This window comes from Lolium perenne, chromosome 3 (assembly GCF_019359855.2).
Source record: "Lolium perenne isolate Kyuss_39 chromosome 3, Kyuss_2.0, whole genome shotgun sequence".
In the NCBI taxonomy this organism is placed as follows: domain Eukaryota; kingdom Viridiplantae; phylum Streptophyta; class Magnoliopsida; order Poales; family Poaceae; genus Lolium; species Lolium perenne.
In genome coordinates, this window is record NC_067246.2 from 344,702,730 (window position 1) to 344,726,195 (window position 23,466).

The window sequence follows — 23,466 nt, forward strand, 5'->3', positions numbered from 1 at the left end:
CTTTGGAAAATCCATTTCCTAAAGAAAATCATTGCGAGACTGTTGAATGAATTTCCCATTCCATCCTTTTTTTCACCGGTATGATGCAATCAATTCTAATCGTTCACACTTATATCCGTTATTCCCATGGATACGCATGTTCAAACAAGGAAAGCCATATTTACTACTTCCACGCCCGCCGCCACCGCCCCTCCTCGTCGTCCCCCAAGGGCCACCCGACAAAGGTGTCTGGCAGGGAATTGATGCCTTGGCTCTTACGTGGGTGAAGGGAGGGAATCTCCTATGCTCAAGCGCACATGTACGACGGGGCGACAGCCCTAGGAAGATGGGACGCCGCTTACCTAGCGGCGGGTGGAGGCCGTCGGTGCTGCTTGCCGGCTCCTTGGCTGCACGGGGCAAGATTTGGTACGGCGGTCGCCCCGCTTGGCTTGCGAACAAGATTTGAAGATGGCTCCTCCTTCCCTCGTTGCTCATTCGTCCTCCTCGGCCATGGATCTCCGATTGTCGATGGGTAGACCCGAGGTGGGGCAGACCGTGGGAAACCCTTGGCCGACGGAGGCAGCCACGACGTCGACGATGATGCACGCCATTCTCCATCATGATGTTGCACGCCATATGTGCACTGTTTGATCAGTAGGATTGAATCCTTACAAATGCATATGAATTGTTCTATAGTATTGAATTGCACTATGTTTTGGAGCAAAATTTCCATCCACTCAAACCGCATGTTACAATTCCTTTGTTTTTTCCTTTGAATCAAACGCTACTTGAAAAAAAAAATCATTGGGTTCCAAATCTTGATTCGAATGGACATATGGCATTCTAATCCTCCAGTTTTCACATTCCTATGTTGTAAGAATCGTACGAATCAAACATGCCCCAAGTGTAGAAGAGTACTAATGATTGTTGCGTGAGTCGGTCAACATTGGGGAAAAAAAATACATACACATAAATTTTTCTAATAAAAACATTTGTAGTGCCCGAGCCATCGTTTCCGATTAATATATCAACTCCGCAATATTGATCGACAACAGGTCTGCTGAATTACAAGTTCGTGTCGAGATAGAGCATCCATGTGTAGACTACAAGAAAGTGGCGCCCACAATTATTACGAATCCGCAGTGTTACAATTCGGTGGAACAAGAATATCCCAACTTCATCTTCTCAGTTTCAACATGAAAAGGGGACAAAAATGACAAGGAAGAATGATTTGCAAGATCATTTAAAGATTTGTTTAACGCCGCACAAGTATTTTTTTAATAATAAATAAAATGAAGTAACGCAGTGCATTACATATAATTACGGAACAGAGGAAAACAAGTAAAACACTACGTACCACATGCTCAGACATGACGAACGAACAATAAAAAGGAGATGCCAGTAGACAACAAACATTGGAGTAGTAAAGGTGGTAAAGGCTGATCGAGAGGAAGCTTGCTGACTGGCTGCACGCATCCATGATCTTGTTGTCGATCGGAGCCAAGCAGCAGCAGCCGATGCTGGAGAATCAGCACGCATGCATACAGCAAGCTACTCGGCCGCGTCGCGCCCCTCGGCCTTGCTCTTCTCCGGCCCGCCGTTGAAGACGATCCCAAACGGCCCGATCGGGGTTTGCACCAAGATTGTCGTCCGATACGTCGTCTCGCGGTCGGCGGCTCCCGCCGACACGGTGCTGGCGGAGCCGTGAGGCACGAGCAGGTGCCGGAAGTGGCGCATACTCAGCTCCTGTGCCGCGTCGAGCGCCTCCTCCTTGGCGCGGACGTCGGCGGCGCTCTTCTCGGGCATCTTGCCGATGGCGCGGATGATGGGGCCCAGCGGCCCGAGCTCAGCGTTGCATGAAGGCCGCTGCCCGGTGGGTCGTGGCGGAGTCGGCGGCCGCCGCCGATGCCGGGTCGGAGAACACCCGGACGACCTCCGCCATCGTCTCCCGGCGGGCCGCCAGGTCACCATCGTCCGCGGTCGCCGCTCCGCCACGCTCGCCGGTGCTGGCGGCGACGATAGCGAGCGTGAGGAACAAGAGGGTGAGCTTGGCCATGGTGATCGAGTGGAATGGGTTGCTCGGTGTGCATCTCTCTTGGACCAAGAAGCTGAGCATATATGGTGTGGTGACAGGCACTGCGGCACACCGATCTCGTTTACCAACTGCCGTTCCGATCCACTGCTTGTTAGGTTGCTGCGATGCAAGCGGCGTGAGTATAGCAGAGGAAAGAGTGTGACCACTTCGCCTCAATACCGGCCAGCTTTTGCTTCACAAATTACAAGGGCAGTATTCTCATTTCGGCTTGATAATCGAACGGCCGTTATAAGGCCCGGCCGCCTAGTAATAGAACAAGATTTGTTTGTCTTTTAAAGAAGTTGAATATGTAAAGTTTGATCAAGCTTGTAGAAAACAAAGATTAACATGTAAAATACAAATCAATAACGTTAATTCATAATGAAGTGCTATTTTATGGGATAATTATATTGTACAATAATTATCAATTCTAAAAAATTGATTGAATTTTGCATTATTTCATTTTAAAATGTATGCCTTATTTTCTGTAACGGATGGGATCAGATCACAAATATTCATCGCCAAACTAAAATAATGCAGCTAGAATTTAAAAATTATAACCAATGTACATGCTGGACTTACTTGGAAGTTTATTCGATTATCTTTTTCCACATATCTTATTTTTTCCACGAAAATGGTAACTTGATTAATTTAAGTATTATAATGTGCCAAAAGAAGAAAAAGAACGTTGGATACTGCTTCCAATAAAGTCAATGAGGGTGTCCGAATAAAGTCGAGGGGTATCTCTTTGGAGACTAATTTTGTGCTCGGACCCCAATAAGACCGACATGGTGCTTTGGGGAGGGGAGAGGGGATCGATATACCATAAGGAGTTGCTTGGGACTGACTACTGTGTGGAGGATGTCGACCCGTAGTGACCTACCAGCTGGTCCCACTCTTCAGGATGCTCGTCCCCCATATATAAGTATGTGTGTTTTCGTGAAGTTTCGCAATGCAAATTTGTTCTGTGTTTTCGTTAATTCTGTGAACAAGTGAATATTCATGACCAAAGAAAGAATGTAGATAGAATTTAAAATTTTACTTGGGAGTTTATTCACCATAAATCATATTTTTTCAACTGAAAATGGTAACTTGATTAATTTAAGCATTACAATGTGCCAAAAGAAGAAAAAGAACCCACTGCTCAGCTTTTTAAAAAAGTTACTTCCAATATTACCCATACTTCTGTTGACACATAATCGAGCACATAGTGCTTATTGCTCAACAAAGATAGCAGCAGCGCGCACTAGTGGAACAATCCATTAAACCTAGTCGAACAGAGGACAGGGATAACAAATGAAGCGCTAGGCGCTTACATGCTCCGACGATCATGAAATGGAGGCTTACTAGAGCACAGAAGGATCTTCTCGATCTTTTGTAATTAAAGTCTAAACAAGAAACCAGCATGCAAGTTACGGCATGTCGTCGGCGATCTTGACGGAGCCGCCAGGGAGCAGCTGGGCGAGGTGGCGAGTGAGCAGCTCCTTGGCCGCGGCGCTGGCCTCCTCCTTGGCGCTGCCCTCGGGCATCCTGCTGACGACCTGGAAGATCGGCCGCAGCGTCCCCACCTCGCGGTTCACCGTCGCCACCGCCCGCTCGAGCGCCCGGGGGTCGGTGACTTCCTGGTTGTACTCGGAGAAGACCTGGACGGCCTCCATCATGGCCGCCTGCCGCTGCTGCAGGTTGTCGCCGTCGCCGTCCGACGAGGCGGCGGTGGCTGCTCCTCGGCCGTGCTGGCCGGTGCAGGCGGCCGCGAGGAGGGCAAGCCCGAGGACGACGAGGAGGGACTTGGCCATGGCGTCTTTGTCCACACGGACACGGCGGCTCGCCGCGGGAGCCCTTGCCATGGCGAACTGGGATAGGTGGATCGATCGGTGTGCAGCGCTTGAGCCAAGGAAATGATGAGCATATATGGTGTGCTCTGACCTGTGAGTATGTGAGGGACGCACCGATCGCGTCGCCCAACTACCGCGGCGTGAATGGCAGTAAAAAGAGCGTGGCTGATGCATGGCACGAACTAGTACTAGCATCAGCGGCCGTTCATGCCTGCAATAGGAGCGTGCAGAGATTTGCCTGAAGCCAAGCGATCCTGCAGCAGGATGTTCAGACTACCAGACCACAAACCGCTGGAAAGCTAGGTGTACGTAGCAGCGAGACCAACCTTATGTAAACCAGGATTTTAGTGGGTCAACGCGCGTCTCTGCCTGTCTCCCACACTCATGTCGACAAGGTAGCAGTTAGACCAACCTTACGATTATTCCCACGGGGAATTTGAGTCGGATATGTGGCGTGTGCCAAAGCACATAGATTCTCGCCTTCGTTCAAATTTTAGTTCGATCAAGCACCAGATTGCGGGCCTGGCGGCTCGAAGCCCAGTGTCTCGATGGATCAATATTTAGTTCGATCGATTACCAGATCTCGCACGCACACAGCAAAACACTCCATCAAGGGGAAAAAAAAACAGAGCGCGCAGTGCAAGTCAACGAAAAGGATCGACTACTTACCGGTCCAGCGCCATGGTTTCCTTCCGACCTGTGTCCACTTCGCCGCTCGCCGCCGACCACCCTGCACCCGCTCGCCGCGCGCCGAATTCACTTTCCCTTGGTCATCAATCTACTAAAACAAAAGGTACCATCGATCAGATGAGATCTAATACCAGCAGTTCAAAAAAGCAAATACACCAACGAGAAGGGACGGTGTGGATGCATGAACTAAGTACCTCTTAAACAGATCCTCTCCTCGACGCAGCCGGCGATTAGATCGATCGATAAAGACAAGGACATGGTGACTCCTCTCCTCTCCTCTCCTCTCCTCGACGAGTAAAGAGTCAAAGTCTAAGTCGTCACACACGACGCACGCGTTGCTTCAACCCTTTCTCATATTTATAGACTGCTAGAGGAGGCCAAGGTTAAGTTTTTTGTTCAAATTATTTCGAAACCTAGCGCCACTTTTTCATCGTTGCCGCTCTTTTTTTTCGTTTTTCATAATGAGCTTGGACTCCGTTGTTTGTTATGAGCAGGCATGCGATGGACCGCTGAGATGAGATGTGGCCGCGGATAGGTGACATGGACATTAAATTGGAGCTGAAAAAGTGCATGCGAGGCAACTAACCAACACAATTTTTGGCATACTTGATTACCTACCCGGTTGGCTCGCCTGACCGGTAAATGGGATCCTAATTATGTGTGATTGCCTACGGATGCCTGCTTTATTATTGTGTGTTTGATGGCAGCTTCCAAATCAATTTACTCCCTCTATCCCGGTGTATTGGTCCCACTTGGACATTGTAATCTCTTTTACCTTGTTGTTTGTTATGAGAGGGTATGTATGATGGACCGCTCAGATGAGTTGTGGCCGCGGATAGATGATGTGGCCATTAAATTGGAGCGCATGCAAGGCAACTAACAAACACAATTTATGGGCATACCTGACTACCTACCCAAGTGGCTCGCCGGACCGGTAAATGGGGTCCTAATTACTCCCTCCGTCCTAGTTTGTAAGTCACAATTTTTGAATATCTTGGCTCAAGGTACTAGCTGATTGGGTCTCATTTTCTCTCTATCATTGGTGCATGCATCCCCTTTCTCTCTCTTATTGGTGCATTCATTCTCTTTCTCTCCCTCATTGGTGCATGCAACCCCTTTCTCTCCCTCATTAAATAAAATTATGCCTTAGAGGTGGGGGTTATGGGACAAATAGTTTTTGGAAATATGACTTACACTCTAGGACGGAGGGAGTATGTGTGATTGCCTATGTATACCTAGTCTATTATTGCGTATTTGATGCCAGCTTCCAAATCAATTTGCTCCCTCTATCCCGGTGTATTAGTCCCACTAGGTAAATATATATATGTCACGATTTATTCTCTGATATAAGGCCCGCTTGACAATTAATTAGCACTAATTTGTTCCTCTAATTACTCTCCATCTCTCTCCCGCCTTGCATGATCCCGTAACTAGGACTTATGCATGCACGAGTTATGTGGTGTCCTTCATTAACTTAGCTTGCCCAAGTAAATTAGACTGGTCATAGTGCATAGTATCATGGCTGCACGTACTCGCAACAGTATTGTTGATTGCTGACCGTCCAAGATCGGCACCAGCGGAACCAGCTGTCACGGCCGACCGGTCTACACCGCTGGACGTAGAAGCCCGGCACCGGCGGCTGCAGCAATCGACGAGGCCGACGAGGCCGGTCGGCTAGCCTGCACTGTACAACTCAGTTGCGCCAAATATGTACATTGCAGATTGCAGAGCCAGCCATGTTTTCGCAAATACAACCTCGGTTGCGCAAGAGTAGGAGAGATGGCCGAAGGCATCAGACGACAAGGACAACGCAAAGTCAAGGAAGGGTAATTGGTGAGGAAGGGCGTCATGTACTGCCATCGGCAGCGGCAAGGCGTTGAGGATGAGAACTGTGTCACTGTTGGCGGCGAGGTGGAGAGGAAGGGCGTCGTGTCGCTACCGCCGGCGAGGCGTCGATCAAGGGCGTCGTGTCAGGCTGTTGGCGGCGAGTCGTCGACCAAGGGCCATGTGTGATAGCAACGAGGCATCCCAAATCGCAATTACGTATTGTTTTCATGTCACTTGGAGGAACAACTAGAGATGTCCTACGATGCAGCTGTTTAGCCAAGTGATTCTCAATCTACAGGAGATGATCCTGCTCTATTTTTTGGCGCTAGTTTGTACTTCTCACACAATTCATTTGGCGCCAACAGGAAGATATATGTGATATCCCCTCCATACCACCTTAATTAAACACATGAATTATTTTTATAATCTGGTGTCCACCGATCGATGAATGGCAGGAGACCCGTTCGATGAAACTGGTACAGTAACACCACTGCTGTAGAGGAGCTGCGCCCGGAATTATCTAGCAACTTTTACTGAGCCCAATACACCGGGAGAGATGGAGAGTAGTATATATGTAAATCACGTTTCAGCCAAGATCAAATTTTTTTCACAGGGACAGAACTTTTTTTCCTTTTTCTTCCTTCACAACTACACTGACTAGTATACAAGCACCACCGTAACTAGAAATAATAAAGAAAATCTAGAATATTGCATATGCATGTGCAGCTTTACTACTTATACGCACATCTAATCTGGTGCTAGTACACAGGCCTGTAAATATTGCACAAATATTCACATAGGCTACGGACCATGTTTGCCTGATAAATATATTCGGGGAACCAGGTTGAATTCAAAAATTATTTACACAAACTTTGCTACTTGTTGTCAAGGGCAAGGACGGATGGAGTATAATACCAGCAATTCTAATATAACAACATCAGTACATGATATGCTTAACTAGTCTCAGATTTTTTGGAATGATCTACACAAAACAACTTGGAAACACCAGGATTTCAAATACATGCTGCACTACTCCCTGGTCATCCCAGTAGTCGAGCTTATCCCTATAAAGACTAGCCAGATCCGACAACCACTGGCACCATGCTGGCAGAGAGCCAACAAGTCAAACATCACCGAAAAGCATGATCCATCCCACAGGAAAGGCTCCCTCCCGTCAGCTCTGCTTCCCCGTTGCTGCTGCACCAGGGCCGAATCCACGTCCCCCCTTCACGAGCGCCACAACCGGGCTTGCTCCATGTACAGCCCTGCACTGTCAGCCAAGGAAGGCTCGGCTCGCCAATTACCTGCAAGATAACAGTTTCAAGAAATGTTACCTCCACGGCAAAAGAAACAGTTGAACGGCACACAGATAATTAAGACATACCAAGCACCAAGATGGGCACAAGGAATGTTCAACAAATAATGATTATGAGTTTTTGCGATTTCATATTACTTACACATGATGAGTATGAGAGTCCAACTCACTCATGTAGATTATGCAAGTAAACTATATGAGCAAAGCAAAAGCATTTTTTTGCACCCTGCTACATCTATAGACTTATTCCTAGAAGCAAGCAAGACGAACTGATGTTAATTTCATTATTCCCAAGTATTGGACAAGCATTCTAAATTCAACAGAAAGTACACAACAAAACATGGACTTGTGTTAATCCAGAATAGCTACCATGCCAAAAGACGTATTGATGCTTCAAATAACATGAATTGTAAATGTCAACAATTCAGAACCATGCCATTTGTAAAAGGCAGCTCCTTTTACACAGGATTTCAGAAAATTCCAGAACAAAATGGATGGAGGGATACATCTGGGCTCTGGCTGATGAGTACTTGCATAACAACGGTCACCAGCTCGCAAAAAAACTACAACCTTGGTATTTTGCATCAAACTCAGTTGTAGAACTGAAAATTGATGTTATAATCTCAATCAGCGAGACATAATTACTGTACAACCATCATATCAGGCATATGCTCAACATACATAGAAAATTAAGCGTCACATGATCGTCAAGTCCAAGAAAATTAGATTGCAGCAAATGACACTACTATACAACCACATCACTAGGCACTAGTAACCAGGTTCACTGCCAGCAGAATAGCAGCATCCAGCAAGCACCAGGACATGCCTAAGATGCAACAGCCAGCAAGCCACTGTAGGAACTAGTGAGTTTACCTAAATGCTCTACATCATGATGATGTCGTCCATCTTGGAGACCTAGTGGTTGACCATGGCCATCAGCGCCCAACCTTTAGATCTAGTGCGTATATACCAGCATGAGAAAATGGTCAAAATACTTGATCAAGCCCAGTGAAATAAATCAACATAATTAAATTTGCCATTCTTTACACCAGTAATTAACTTAACAGGATAAAAATGAGCACACTATTACAAACAATAGTAAGTGTTCCGGATACAACACTGCCGACTCAATTACAGTCAAGTTATTACAAGTTGCAACTGCTGCTTGCTACTAATCGTGAGAGCATGTATAGTAGTTGTTGATCAGCATTCAACATGGCACATGCAAATAATTAACATTCAGTAAATAATATCCACAAGCTCAATGAATCTTTTGCAGCCAATGCACATTTCTACAGGCTTGCCGACAAAAATGACAACCTGAAGCTAGCTAGAACCAACTACAAATCATTCAGCAATCCAAGAGAGTGCTTTGCTTCCATGTGAATTTAAAACCTGGCAAAATCATCTACCCACTGTTCTCTACTTTATTAATGGTGCACAAAAAACAATGGCGACAAGATTAAGACATTGTGAAAGTACATCCATGTTCGCGTATGTGCTTATAACTATATATGCATGAAAACCCAGAAGCTAGTCAAAGTACACAAGTAGGTACATGCACGCACCCCTTGTACAAGCTAGCACCTAGCACCATACAAAAAATCTGCAATTAGCCAAATCGAACATATCACAAACAATATGGAAAAAAACTCCACTTTGGACTTGTGAGAAATATGTTCGAGGAAGAGTTTAACCAAATCCCAAGTGAATGATTACTGTTCCTAAACATCTCATACAGTTTAAAAAATAATGCATGGTTGGATGAATATGGTAAAATTCATTGGAATTTTCAGCACTAACACAAAGAAAGTCCAAACCTGAACCAACAACTGAAGCATCACTATAAGAGAGATGTTTTTGAACCAAAAAATGAATAGGGATGGCGGATCCAGAGGAGTTGGGGGCAGGGAGACCATGGTTTACCGTTGTAATGCTGCTCCCTGGAAGGCCATAGGTGGATACGAAGAAGTGAGGTGTGCTTAAAAGACTTGAATTAAGTATTACTTCTTGCAATTAATTGCAAAATGATTATTCTGCCCATACTATCGGTTTGTCATGCCTCAATAGTCAATACCATGCGGACCAGCAGCTTCCAGATCATTTAGAACAGGATCAAGTTTTTTCAATGCCCATGGATGAGACAAAACTTCTTGCCCCCGATTAAATGATTAATTGAAAACCACACCGGTAAATACTACTCTACACGTGGCGTGAAATGAAGCATACACATATAAAAATGGTCACACAAAAGAAATACTTAAATATAAAAATTAGGACCTCCATCGCACAGGTACTGCTAAAATCTTGCCTAAGATTATGAACATATCCAGCTTCAACAATCATTCCTTGCCAAAAAGGTCTTCCTTTTGAAGATCTACAAGATAACAAAAAATAGGATATTCCTTGAGAAAAGAATGCCGCGACACACAATTCTTACTTGTATTGTTAAGGACAACTCATTGTTAACATGTCAAACATCAAAAGAGGAGGGGATTAACTCGGTAGGGTACAATTTATTTTCACAGGCCAAAAGTGCAACCCTTGTATACACAAGCTTCAATCCATAACATTGCTTAAAAGCAACTAAACAACATTAATTTACATAGAGCATAGCAAAAGGCAAGGAAGACTATTTGCGCTAGAAAAGAAGAAAATGGATGATATTGTGAGCTCCATACGGGAAATGCATATGTAGCTACAGTCTATACAAGTATTGAAATGATATTTCAGAAAACTGGGAACACCACTTGTGATGTAAAGGTCCTTAGTTTGTAAAACTAAATGTAACTTCAATTGAGTAAATAACATATATAGTAAACCTAAGCCTGAAAAACCGAGCATAGCTTTGTTACAGTACTCACTTCAACAGCTATGCAAACCAATAACAAATGAACAAACAATCAGTAAGTGTGCAAACTAGTATTGTATATTATGTGACGGTATGCCTTAATACTTGCCAAGAACCCAAGGGGTGAAATCTCCCACAATACCACCCGAATCCTACTGTTTATTATTGTCGTAAAAAAGCTAGAGATGTAACTTTTCACAGAGCATATGACATCATAGATCAAGAGCTTGTCGGTGAATTTTTTAAAGCTTTTAGTCAGAAGATTCAAAAGATGCAACCTTCAGTCTCCGCTTAACAACAAGATACGGAGTATATAATTTGATGGTTCGTCAAACATGTAAATTTCTGCACTTTTTGAAGCAAGAAATGCTATTGCACAACTCTGGAGCTCACCATCCAAAAGATCTCCCACATTTCGGTCAATAACCTGGTTCAATTCAAAGTCAACGCACAACTTAGTTTTCAGTCCCGTGCCAACTTACTCATCAAGTAGTTGCCCAAAATTTTCTTGGACAGCTCTTGGAATGTAGTCAAGATCTTGAGGCTTGATGACCGCTGTAGAAACAATGCGAGAGACTGTAAGTACTTAAGTGCGAGAAAATGAAAAATATCTTGCACAACATTATATTATAATATGAAAAGAACATGTATATGGAGTTCAGCCAGTAAGACACACCAATAACCGCAACACTTGATAATAACATTACAAATACACTTCTGCAATGTTTCATATAGTATTGTGTTATCATAAGGCATACATATCTTGGAAACGCCGATAAATTGATCATTATGTAACTACTTTGAACCAAATAACTAAGATGAGTTATGGTAAGATGGCTACCATATGCCTACTCTAGCGGTATTAGACTCTCTACTTGCTCTTGTATGGCTGAATGTCTACTGCACTTACACGATGGTAGGTTCAAATTTAGCTAAAATGAATCCGTAGGGTGGTTTTGCCTTAAAGTAACATATCGAGAGGGCCTAGTTCAGTACTACTCCCTCCGTCCTCAAATAAGTGGACATCTAGCTCTAAACTTTGTCCACAAAAGAGTGTACTCCTATCTTCCCAATGCATTTTAATTGCTTCTCTCTTTTTTTTCGAGAAAACGCAAAGGACCTTTGCGCTTCATTTCATTGAAAAGAAAGAGTTGTAATTACAAGTCTCCTAGGAGACGGTGATACAAGGTAGGGGATGGTTTGCCTAGTGCACATCCCAACTGGCTGGAAGGACGGCCCTCGGCCCCGAGCTCCGGCCCTTGCCCAAAGAGAAGCTTCTTCCACGATGTTGGCCAGCGGCGTGCACGTCGATGGCTGTGCCCTGTCGAACACGCAGTCATTTACGTGCTTCCAGAGCATCCATGGTATGAGCAAGGAGGCTGATGCAAACCCTTTCCAAAGCGGCTTTGGAAGTGCTGGCTTGACCTTTGCCATCCAGTCACAGAGCGAAGCATCCTCGGCGCTAGGGATCCTACATGTCATCCAAAGCCACGAGAGCACCTCATGCCAAACTTGCTTGGCAAACGGGCACTCCGGCAGCGGATGATGCATGGTCTCGGGCAGCTGGTCGCAGAGCGAGGCATCTAGGGTGGTGCTGCAGCCCTCGTCGTGCGAGCCTTTCCGCGGTCCAGCGGCGATCTTGGAGGGCCAGCCGAGAGGAAGAATTTGACCTTACGGGGCGCCCGGGTGCGCCGGATGTGCTTGGCCGCAGGGCACGCCGTGGACCCGTGGAATGTGGCCATGTAGGCGGACTTGGCTGAATATACTCGCGATGTCCACTTCCAGTTGAGTCGGTCCGGTTCTTGGCTGAGCATCGTGCCCTCGATCCTTCGCCAAAGGAGCAGGTATTCACCGATCTCTTGGATACCCAAGCATTTCCTTGCAGCCCATCAGCGACGGTGCGGGATTTGCGGCGCCTCTTTGGTATGCACTTGAGAGCGACAGCGCAATCTCTCGAACCGAGCGGCCCTCAATCCATCGATCGTCCCATAACTTGGCGTCGCGGCCGTTGCCGAGGATCATTGTCGTGGAAGCGAAGAACAGGGCCTGTTCTTGGTCGGAGAATTGGAGCTCCAGGCCATGCCAGCGCGCCGGTTGTCCGTTCTGCTCAGCCAAAGCCAGCGTAAGCGCAAGGACAGGCTGGTTCTTTCCAGGTCGTGGACACCCAGGCCACCGTAGGCGATGGGGCGGGCAACGCGCTGCCAATTGACATGGCGGTGCACGCCGTTGGCGGCCGCGCGTCCCAACCGGAGAAAGCCTCGCTCAATCTTGACGATGAGCTTGAGGATCTTCTTGGATGGAGCCGGGACAAGCAGCTGGTGAAATGAGATCGCACCAAGGACGGATTTCACCATGGCGAGGCGGCCAGCCTTGCCCATGAGGCCGGCCTTCCAGGTGGGTAACTGCTTGCCACCTTGTCCACCATCGGCTGCAGTTGTCCACTCGTGGGCTTGCGGATGGTGAGCGGAATGCCTAGGTAGGTTATGGGCAGCTCGGCGACAGGGCAGGCCAGCAGCGCAATGGCCGGCGCCGCTTCCTCCAAGGCGCAGCGTATGAGGGTGGCCGTGCTCTTGCCGTAATTGACGCGCAGCCCCGACGCGCGGCCAAAGAGCTCGAGCATAGTTTTGACGTCCTCGATCTCCTCCCGGCGGGTGGCGAGAACAGGATGACATCGTCAGCGTAGAGCGATATCGACGGTAGCACACGGCGTGGGTGTAGCCGACGTAGCACTCCAAGCTCGATGGCGCGGCAGAATAGCCATCCGAGGGTGTCGACGGCGAGGACGAACAGCTGTGGGGACAGCGGGTCTCCGTGGCGTAAGCCGCGGCGGTGCAGTTGGCGGGCCTGGGTCTCCGTTGATCATGACCGGTGTTGGCCGAGGCCGGAGCACGGCCAGCCACTCCAAGAAACGGTCACCGAAGCCATATTGTCGAAGCGCCTCGAAGAGGAAGGGCCATGACAGGGAGTCGAAGGCACGGGCCAGGTCAAGCTTGATCAGCAGGCGTGGGCTCCTCAGTTGGTGCAGCAGGCGGGCGCTCTGGCGAACTAGGACGAAGTTGTCGTGGAGGCTTCGACCGGCGATGAACGCGTTCTGGATGGGGCGGCGATGAACGCGTTCTGGATGGGGCTGACCAGCTTGTCAAGCTTGGGGCGGCGTAAGGCGAGGACTTGGGCGAAGAGCTTGGCCACAAGGTGTATGAGGCTGATCGGCCGATAGTCACGTAATGTGCTAGCACCGGCGTGCTTGAGTAGCAACGGAAATCAAACCCAATAATATTGAGTATATGTTCTCCTTGTTTTCTACATGCACTTAGCTCATTGGGGTGAAATAATTAAAGATGAGAGATGCATCTTTCCAATGCATTTTACACCACTTCATAATTTGTCTTGGAAAACCCACGTGTACACTTATTTATGGACGGAGGGAGTATATCAAAGAACGCACATAGTAAAGCTACACATGTTTTTCAGGAGGACAACAATACGAAATTATGTTTGTATAATACATCTGCAACATGTTTAGTTTAACAAGATGCAACATGATGCCCTAGCTTTGAGCCTTATCATCTCCGACCCAAAAAAAAACAGGAAAAGGCCGGGCCGAGAGTAGATCTCTCGGTACTAAGTTATCTTAAATAATCCAGCAATAGAGATGCCATCCTATATGCCCCATTGGTCAAGAATTTATCAAACCATCAGCAAGCTAGACAAATTATCAAGATGAAACAGGAAACAGCACAGGATAATACGATGGACCTGATCCACCTAGCGAACCAAAAGAGAAAAACATAGCTGCTCTAGTTGCAACTCCAACATCATCAAAGCTCATTCTTGGACTTTTGACATATAAGTGCACAACATATTCAAAATAGCTTTTCCGGACTTTTGACATGTAAGTGCACAACATATTCAAAATAGCTTTTCCGGTCAACTTAAACACAAATAGTAACATTTAAAATTAGAAAGGGAACCACACTAATGGCAGAGTCCACTATTAGTTCAAGTTTGGGGTCTCTACTCTCTACTGCCATATTCCACTATGTATTACATCATTTCGGAAAAAGTATGAGTGCAATGCTTCAGTTCAATATTAAAGTTTCATTTACCTTACCTTTTATGATCCCTATGCAAATGCCATTCTTGTTGAAATGAAACGTGTGACATTACAATTTTTCTTTGGATATATAGTTATATACTCATTCACTCTCCCTATCTCTCTATGCGTGTGATATAGTTAAGTTCACAGGATACTATAAATTTGATTAGTTTAATGCATCAAATAGATTTTCGTCAATCAGTTTCTACCAAAGACGTCATCTTCATTCTTCTTGAAGCAAAAAATAAAAGGCACTGGAACTGATACATTTTCATCTAGACAATGAATGAGCTTTGCTAAGCATACTAATTGTGTAGTTTACTAGCGCTGTGTGAATTGGAGGTCAACGGTCTCCATCAACTCGACTTTCAGGTAAAAATGCAAAAACAATGTCATGGCGTTGAAGACAAACGGTATCGGCAAGTTTGGCCCGACAAATAATATACAAATCAAAGATGGCATGTACAAGAGTAACCATGTCCAGAAGATGCCAACTCCAAACTTCAAAGAGACGAAACATACACTTGGGTTTCCAAACATGCTTTAAAATCAACTACTTGCTAAATTAACAATCAAACAGTGATTCTTGTTTGCACTTACTAAATGGAGATTATCAAACCACCAAAATGACATGGAGTTAAGGGTTTCATTATTGACCTTTTTGAGTTACTCTTACCAATTGCTCAGGGCATGGTCGCCGGAAGACACCGGGCAGCAGCGCTAGGTGAACGCCGGGTCATAGGAGGCGAGCAACCACCAGCAGGACTGAAGGCGTTGGTCGTGAGCTGCGGGGCCATGGGCACCATGAAGAAGAATTCGCCCACAGACAGCCTCCAAAACAGCAGAATGGCCTGAAGAAAACTTCAATTACCGCACATCCGAGCCAAGCAGGTTATAGGGAGGGAAAAGAGAGAAAGTTGCTTACTTTTTCTTCCAAGACAGCGGGAGGCTCGAGTAGGATGGTGCGCAGTGCGCCCCTAGATATTCAGCGGAAAAATCTGCGGTAACAATTACTAGTCAAAGTTCCATAATAAACACTACTAGTTGGACAACAACAGCAACTAGATACTAACCAGTGAGAGGCTAACTTTACATATGAAGCAATACATACATCCTAATACAAGTTGTTCCCGTGCATCACGGTAATCATTTCTGGTGTATGTATGGCACTCAATGAATTATGATGTATATAAACCAGACATGCAAATAGGTATTCAGCGGCAAGCATGATTATGAACACTATCATGGCAAAACTTCACGGGCGAACCTGGGCGGTCGACCCCTAGCAAAAATGATAATTCAGACTACCCCTTAATATATTACTCGTCCGTCCCTTCTTCTACACGGGAGCTTCGTTTGAGACGATCAGGTTTTCTCTCTTGACTGCAATCCTGCACTTGGACGCAGATCTGGCTGGGTGTGTGGCCGTGGGGGTTGGCCGGTGGCATGGTTGGCGGCGGCGGAAAGCCAAAGATTGATCAATGGTTGCGGCTCGTCTATTTGATGGCAATCTCGTTTGTGCCAACCTGTAAATTTATCCTTATCTAGTGCAGTCACCACATCCACCTATTTTGAGATTTCTTTTAGTTATGATTCTTGCATCTTATAGTTGGGGCAAGATCTAATTAGGTTCTAAATCATGAAGAGGTACAACTAATTAATTTTGAGGATATTTTTATGAAATGCAGCAGCGAAAAGAATCAATAGGATTGATTTGAAGCAGTCAAACTCTATGGTTAAGTAATATACTTTGGTACAGTTTCTTTTTCTTTTCAAGTAGCTTATATATTGATAATTCGAAAAATAAGCTTTCATATATTGATGTTAAAAATGCATTTTGTAAGATATTGTATATTACGATTTGGCAAGCCAAAAAATATGCATGCCATTTTGCATATTCACACACACACACACACACACACGGTTACTAATACTTGGCAAACCAAATCGCAGATAAACAGACAGCATGTATCCCTATATACAGAACCTACATGAGGCTCTCAATTGGCGTCTCGTGCTGTTCAAGAAAGATCTGCACGGGAGAAAAGGTTCACACACTTTGTTAATGCCTCGGTCAATCAAACAAGACCTCAATGAACAAACATGTGGATGCGAGAAATAACGAAGATGGTAGTAGAAAGGGAGACACATGTGCGGCATCAATGATGGTACCTGCATGATGTTTGCCACTATGGCGACGACTACTCGACAATAATTACAAGGACCAACAGATTACATTGGCCACGACCGTAGCGAGCCGCAGCTGCATCATCTTTGGACACCGAAGAAGCCGGAGGCGATGCGACGATCGGCGAGGGAGTTTATGTCGAGGTCCTTGTTGCTTCATCCAAACAAGCATCTCATGCTATAAGTCACCAACTTGCATCTCATGCTCCAAAGCACCAATATGATCCTAGAACCTGAGACACAATAGCATAGCAGATCAAATCTACAAAGTCTGGAAATACTCTAGCAATGAAGATACGGAACATACAAATTAGTTCAGCACTTGAAGGGATTTGGTATGGCATCGACAACAATATTCACGTATGTCCGTGTATATGCATATAAATACATATCAACACAAAATATAAGTGTTACATGTAATAAAGGCACCAAGTAACCTGCAAATGCTACATTTCCAAATCAGATTGATATATCAAACTGTTCCATAAGATGAGCATTACTACCGTGTTGCTACATGTTAATTTTTTCAAATTGCTTTGCTTTATTTTTTGAGTGTTATTTACAGGAAATTAAAGTAAGAAAACAAAGTACCCAATACATATTTCAGCTAGAAAATTCAGCATGTCCTAATGCTGTCTTTGGACAACCAGATCACATAGGAGACAATATACTTCAAAATTGAACAAGATGCACACTTAGGGGACATCCAACCATAAAATTCAAGTCAGGGAGCAGGAAAATAGTCATTCATCTTAAGCATCGACAAACATCACTTACTACGCAACAACCAAGTCCTAGTTATACAACTACCAAAACTGAACCTAAACTTTAATCACGGGTTCATAAAAACATGCACTAATATTTGCAAAATTTGATAAATAATTTCCTCATACGGGATAATTGTACAAATAGAGATCATCTAGTAACAAACGGCATCGAGGCATTAGTCTAAACAAGCCTTAAAAAGATTTAGCAGCTAAAGAATTATCACAAATATGAGCCCACGCTGTCAAAAGTGAAAAGGTGAATCACACAAAAGAGATATATGCCCAAAAAAGCTAATGGTACAAGCTCCAAATGATAATGACATTGCCATGCCAAATTGTACCTCAATAGTGCAGCGACTTGGTTCCACTGCATTCGGCCCATCCAAAGCTAATACGCCACAATTCATACGGGATGTTTCTCCAAGTGCTAGTGTAATTATAAGAGAAGCAAGCACACGAAAAGCAGTGGATGTAGGCTGTGAGACATGATTCTGCATGCCTACCGAGTTCATAAAATCATGCTAGCGGTAATCAAATAGTGTATTATTAAAACAATATTGCGAGGAGACGTTACATCAGCTAAAGATTACATCGATAAAAGAAGCCCAAAAGAGTTTACCTTCTGACCAGCACTACATCGCCCTCGCATTTCCATGTTAGCAGCTCCATTCTACATGACATCATAAAGGATAGTAAAAAAATGGTAAATGTAGCAGTCCAAGAAAGTCAATCAAACATGTAGCTAGTTTAACTTCCACGATAGCCATATGATCGAGTACCATCACCCTCAGAATCAGAATTGATGCTGATGCAATCATTATCTTGGCCTCTATATGCCTGCTGCCTTAATTCCTTAATTATTTTATTGATCTCATCCATTTTCATGGTATGGAACCTCATAAAAGCCCTACAGAAATACATGTGTACCAATGTAAAGAACGTTAATATTAACCACTAGACAAGTAGCATGGATTTACTAGCAGAAGGAAGCATCCATACATTTTTCAGAATAATGTCTTAGAACTACCATTTTCATCAAAAATTTAATGGTGACGCCCCGAAATAGTAGCTTCACATGACACAACTATGTTATACCATGCACAACACGTTTTAGGATGTATAATAGATCTAGCGAATATTTTTTGCATCCTTTTCTTGAAACACTTAAATTAGCCTTACAAGTCAACCATATAAGATAAATAGTTGGTTGCAACCTTTTGGTCAGCACCTTGAGGAGTTGATGCGATGACCCTTAGTTCTTACATGATAAAAACACTTAGTAGAGCCACGACATGATCATACCAGCGTGTGACATTGACAAGGCTTGATTTGGGAGCAAATGAGAGTGCGGTGTACACAACCATGTCATCTTTTGCCGACATTGAGAGCTCTCCCTCGGCCATGTGTCCTGGTGGTTGTCGCCCGCTGCCCGGCATGCGGCTTCCTTCGGGCCCCATGATTGTGGCTGACCTGTCCACAGGGAAAGGCACGACAACAAAATTAATTCAGTATAGCAAATACTAAACAAAAGATACATACTACTTGGAACAGACTGTATAAAAAAATTGGGTGCATAAGTTGACACAAAAAAGTTCTGAGATAGAGAATCAAACTAGTTGTCCAAATTGAGGATTCTACGATCATTTTATGAACAAGAAAATCAACTCTCATAGCCCAACACTTTTTCCACACCAAAACCGAATCAGGCTAGTTATCCAATTTCAGGATTCTATGAATAACAAAATCACTTGCTGCATTGGAATTTTGCGGCATGTTCCCCTCTCATAGCCGATCACTCAATTTTTCCCCACACTAAATTTGAATAGAATCAGGGGCAGCCCATGCGCGAGAAATGAGATGGGATCTTGCTAGGAAATAGTTAGATGGGCAAACGAAACGGACCTTGATGGTGATCGCCCTCGGTGGCACTAAAGTCGGAGTCGCCGTGCCGGTGCCGATCTTGAGTGCCCCTTCCTTGTACACGTGTCCTGGTGTCAGGCATGCAACGCCCTTCGGTCTCCATGATTGTGGTAGATCTATCCCTGGTGAAAGGCATATTTTAATTTTAAAATAGTCTCCGTACAAATTCACCATGATAGAGCACAAGTTCACATCTTGTGAGAAAACAATGAACAAAGGGGGAGAGGAAGAAGAAGAGGAGAAGCGATTGCTTACCGAGAGAAATCCCTAACTGGGTCCATCATCGTGTTACACCACCCACGTCCTTCACGGCCATCACGGCATCAACGCTACATATATTTGTGCTGTCAAGAATCAAACATCAGTATGTGGCTATGAGAAAAGAAAAAATCCTAGTCATGTACTAACTTGTTTGACAACAACTTTGGACCTGCCATGATCAAATATTTCCACATGCAAAAACAGTCTATTAATTGTTCAACCCCTTGCTAAAACAACTTGGTCTTTTAGTTGAATAAAGAAATTCCATGCGGCTCCTTATTGGATTAAACAAAATTTTCCAACATAAGTTTAGGTACTGTGGCGGGGAGGCGTGAGACCCTTTTCCTGGTGTTTGGAATAAGTTTCTCTTCCTCTTTATCACGAAATCAAAACAGAGACCACCACCTAATTCCTTGCCATGTACATTCAACGAGAAGAGCACAATAACATACACAAGTACAGCGACATGTATGTATATACCTTTAGATTATTCTTCGAGTCAAAATCTATCTCATCTACATCGACCAATTTGGAAGAGCTTGTAACGAGAGAAAAGACACGGGAGGAGTCCGAGGTGTGCAAGGGCTCAAACACTTTCTCAATGGCCATGGAGGTGGCATCCGGCGTGTAGCAACGGGCCCACGCTTCTTCTCGACCAGGCAAGCTTGATCCGAGCTGAATTCCAACAACGAGACCATCATCGCCACTTTAGCTACCACATCAATCATTTAATTTAACCAGAAAAAAAATTGGAGTCGGATTACTTCATTACCGTGCGATAAAACAATCAGGCGATGATATCGTACGCATCACGTCAAGTATAATGGAGATCTGACAACTGTAGGACAGGTCTAGCTTAATTTTTAGAACAGAACATCATTTTGTCCATGTACGAAAAGCGAGACCACGGAGCGTGACAAATCTACTAGAGTACTACGTAACTAATACATGGGACGAGGAAACTTTACAATCTAAAACGAAACGACATATCAATATGACATGATTACAGCACCATTACTTGTTGTCTTTTTGTTAACGGTTGAATCTGTTTCGAGCCAATTACGACAAGTACTACACTCATCTAGTAAACAAAAGTTTACACCAGACAAAAGAAGCCCAATAGAGTTCACCTTCGACCAGCACTACATTACCCTCGCATTTCAGGTCAAGAAGCGGCATTTTACATTTCAACACAAGGGATAGTTAAAAATGGTTAATGTAGTAGTCCAAGAAAGTCAATCAAACATGTAGCTAGTTCAAATTCAACGATAGCTATATGATTGAGTGCCGACACCACGAGAATCAGAATTGATGCTTATGCAATCATTATCTTGGCCTCTAGATGCCTGCTACCATAATTCTTTAATTATTTTATTGATCTCCTTCATTTTCATGGTAAGGAACCTCATAAAAGCCCTACGGAAATACAAGTGTACCAATGTAAAGAATGTTAATATTAACCACTAGACAAGTAACATGGATTTACTAGCGAAGGAAGCATCCATACTTATTTTCCTTTGTTCAAAAACTAGGCCGATTCAACGATTACTAGGCCGATTAATCGCTACTAGGGGTCTCGACCGTGTCGATTACCATTAATCTCTTGTGTTAATCCTTTAGCCCGATTAATCGTACCGAAAGTCCGATTACTAGGTATGTTCCCGATTAACTACTGCACTTGGTCAAAAAAGTTATAAACTTTTCAATGCATATAGCTAGTACAGACGCTACCCCTCAACAATAAAGTAGGTTTTGCAAAGCTCCCGCTTGATTGTAGCCTCCAACTGCTCGAATTCCGCCGCCGCCAACTAGTTCCTTGCCCTCCTAGACCGATTACTCTCGGTTGTCTAGATACGGCGGCTCGACCACCTTGAGTAGCTCATGCGGGAGCTCAAGGGTGCCTTCGATAGGTTAGGTGGTTGAGGTGTAAGAGGGTCGTACCCTAGCTAGGTAGATGGTGGGAGAAGATAAACTTCGAGAGGTGAGAGGATAAGAAGTGGAAGGAAGAAACGTGGCTTCGACTAGTGGATCTGTTTCGCTCGTGACCTTGAAGATTAGGTCACGGAGGAGAAACATACATGTTTTTCTCGGGATTTTAGGCTCTAGAGAAGTAGAGCCGGACATATAGAGAGCTCATATACTATTATTTTTCTTATATAAAGCATTTTTTTACGTGCTAATTTGTGTAGGTCACACCGATTAATAGCCGACCGATTAAATCAGTTAATAGTCCGAATTCCGATTAATCGCTACTCCCAAGCCGACCAGAAGCGATTAACGATTACCGATTTCCTTACCATTGCTTATTTTGAAAAATGTCTTAGAACTACCCTTTTTATCAAAAAATTTAACGATGACGCATCGAAATACTTCACATAACAAAACCATCATGAACACCGCTATGTTATACCACGCACAACATGTTTTACGATGTAATAGATCTAGCGAATATTTTTTGTATCCTTTTCTTGAAACACTTAAATTAGACTTACAAGTCAAACATATAAGATAAGTAGTTGGTTGCAACCTTTTGTTTAGCAACTTGAGCGATTGATGCCACAAAATAAGCGAGATGACTCGACCTCGACACCTTCGCCATCTGCAGTCACTCCTTTGAAAATTTAACAAGCATACCCTTAGTTTTTACATAATAAAAACACTTAGTAGAGCAACGACATGATCATACCGGCGTGTGACATTAACAAGGCTTGATTTGTGAGCGAATGAGCGTGCGGTGTACACAGAACACGTCATCTTTTGCCAACGTTGAGAACTCTCCCTCGGCCACGTGTCTGGTGGTTGGCGCCCGTCGTCGGCATGCGGTGCCCTTCGGTCCCCATGATTGTGGCTGATCTGTCCGGGGGAAGGCACAACAACAAAATTAATTCAAGATAGCCAATACCGAACAAAGGATAATACTACTTGAAACAGGGCTGTGCAAAAAACGAAATTAGGCGCATAAGTTGACGGATAGAGAATCAAATTGGTCGTCCAAATTGAGGATTCTCTAATCATTTTTATGAACAATAAAATCACCTCATAGCCCGACACTTTTCCACACCAAAAACGAACCAACCTAGTTATCCAATTTCAAGATTCTCCAATCGGTTCTATAAATAACAAAATCACCGGATGCATTGGAAGTTTTGCAAAGGCATGTTCCCCTCCCATAGTGAGCACTCAATTTTTTCCCACGCTAAATTAGAATAGGATCGGAAGCGGACAATGCGCGAGAAACAAGACGGGACCTTCTTTGGGAAATAGTTAGATGGGCAAACGAAACGGACCTTGCTGCGGTCGCCTTCGGTTGCACCGAAGTTTGAGTGGCGGACACAGGTGCCGGTGTTGAGCGCCCTCGGTTCCCATGATTGTGGCTGATCTATCCCTGGTGAAAGGCACGACAACAACATCAATTCGGTACGGCGAACACTACTCTCAAGAAAAGATGGCGATACAGCCCACTGCATGCATAAACTTTATACCACATGAGCACTTGATGTAATTGGCTAGCATATATCAGCAATTAACTCCGGTTTATTGGTGCACGTGTAGAAGCATCACATGCATTATTCGGTTTAGAAGTGCTAAATATAAGCATTGCACGGTCGTTTGGTAGCTAATGCAAGAAAAAGACTATGCGAGATGGCTATGCGTGACATGTTAA

General features: G+C 44.5%; 2 protein-coding genes and 1 long non-coding RNA gene across 6 annotated transcripts in view; 1 reads left to right on the forward strand and 2 right to left on the reverse strand.

Annotated features, from left to right (window-relative positions):
* The window catches only part of LOC127346087 (uncharacterized), a 97,689-nt gene that overhangs the window by 25,264 nt on the left and 48,959 nt on the right, over positions 1-23,466 (forward strand). The gene's annotated exons all lie outside the window — the stretch shown is intronic.
* Positions 7,219-11,102, reverse strand: LOC139838668 (uncharacterized). 2 transcript variants are annotated; one of them, XR_011756487.1, is made up of 3 exons: positions 10,965-11,102; positions 8,594-8,675; positions 7,219-7,709 (listed from the first exon to the last, which is right to left on the reverse strand). It is a non-coding gene; the product is annotated as an uncharacterized lncRNA (long non-coding RNA). The 2 variants fall into 2 exon arrangements; XR_011756486.1 differs by lacking the exon at positions 10,965-11,102 and having other exon boundaries at positions 8,594-9,534.
* LOC139838670 (DNA repair protein RAD50-like) lies at positions 15,458-19,039 on the reverse strand. 3 transcript variants are annotated; one of them, XR_011756488.1, is made up of 4 exons: positions 18,924-19,039; positions 16,659-16,699; positions 15,593-15,665; positions 15,458-15,518 (listed from the first exon to the last, which is right to left on the reverse strand). XR_011756488.1 is itself a non-coding variant. In XM_071828779.1 (3 exons), the coding sequence occupies exons 1-3, from the start codon at positions 19,022-19,024 to the stop codon at positions 18,278-18,280; spliced, it is 243 nt and encodes an 80-aa protein (XP_071684880.1). In that variant the 5' UTR covers positions 19,025-19,039; the 3' UTR covers positions 18,239-18,277. The 3 variants fall into 3 exon arrangements, 1 of the variants encoding a protein (XP_071684880.1); XR_011756489.1 differs by lacking the exon at positions 18,924-19,039 and adding an exon at positions 16,840-16,926; XM_071828779.1 differs by lacking the exons at positions 15,458-15,518; positions 15,593-15,665; positions 16,659-16,699 and adding exons at positions 18,239-18,291; positions 18,401-18,528.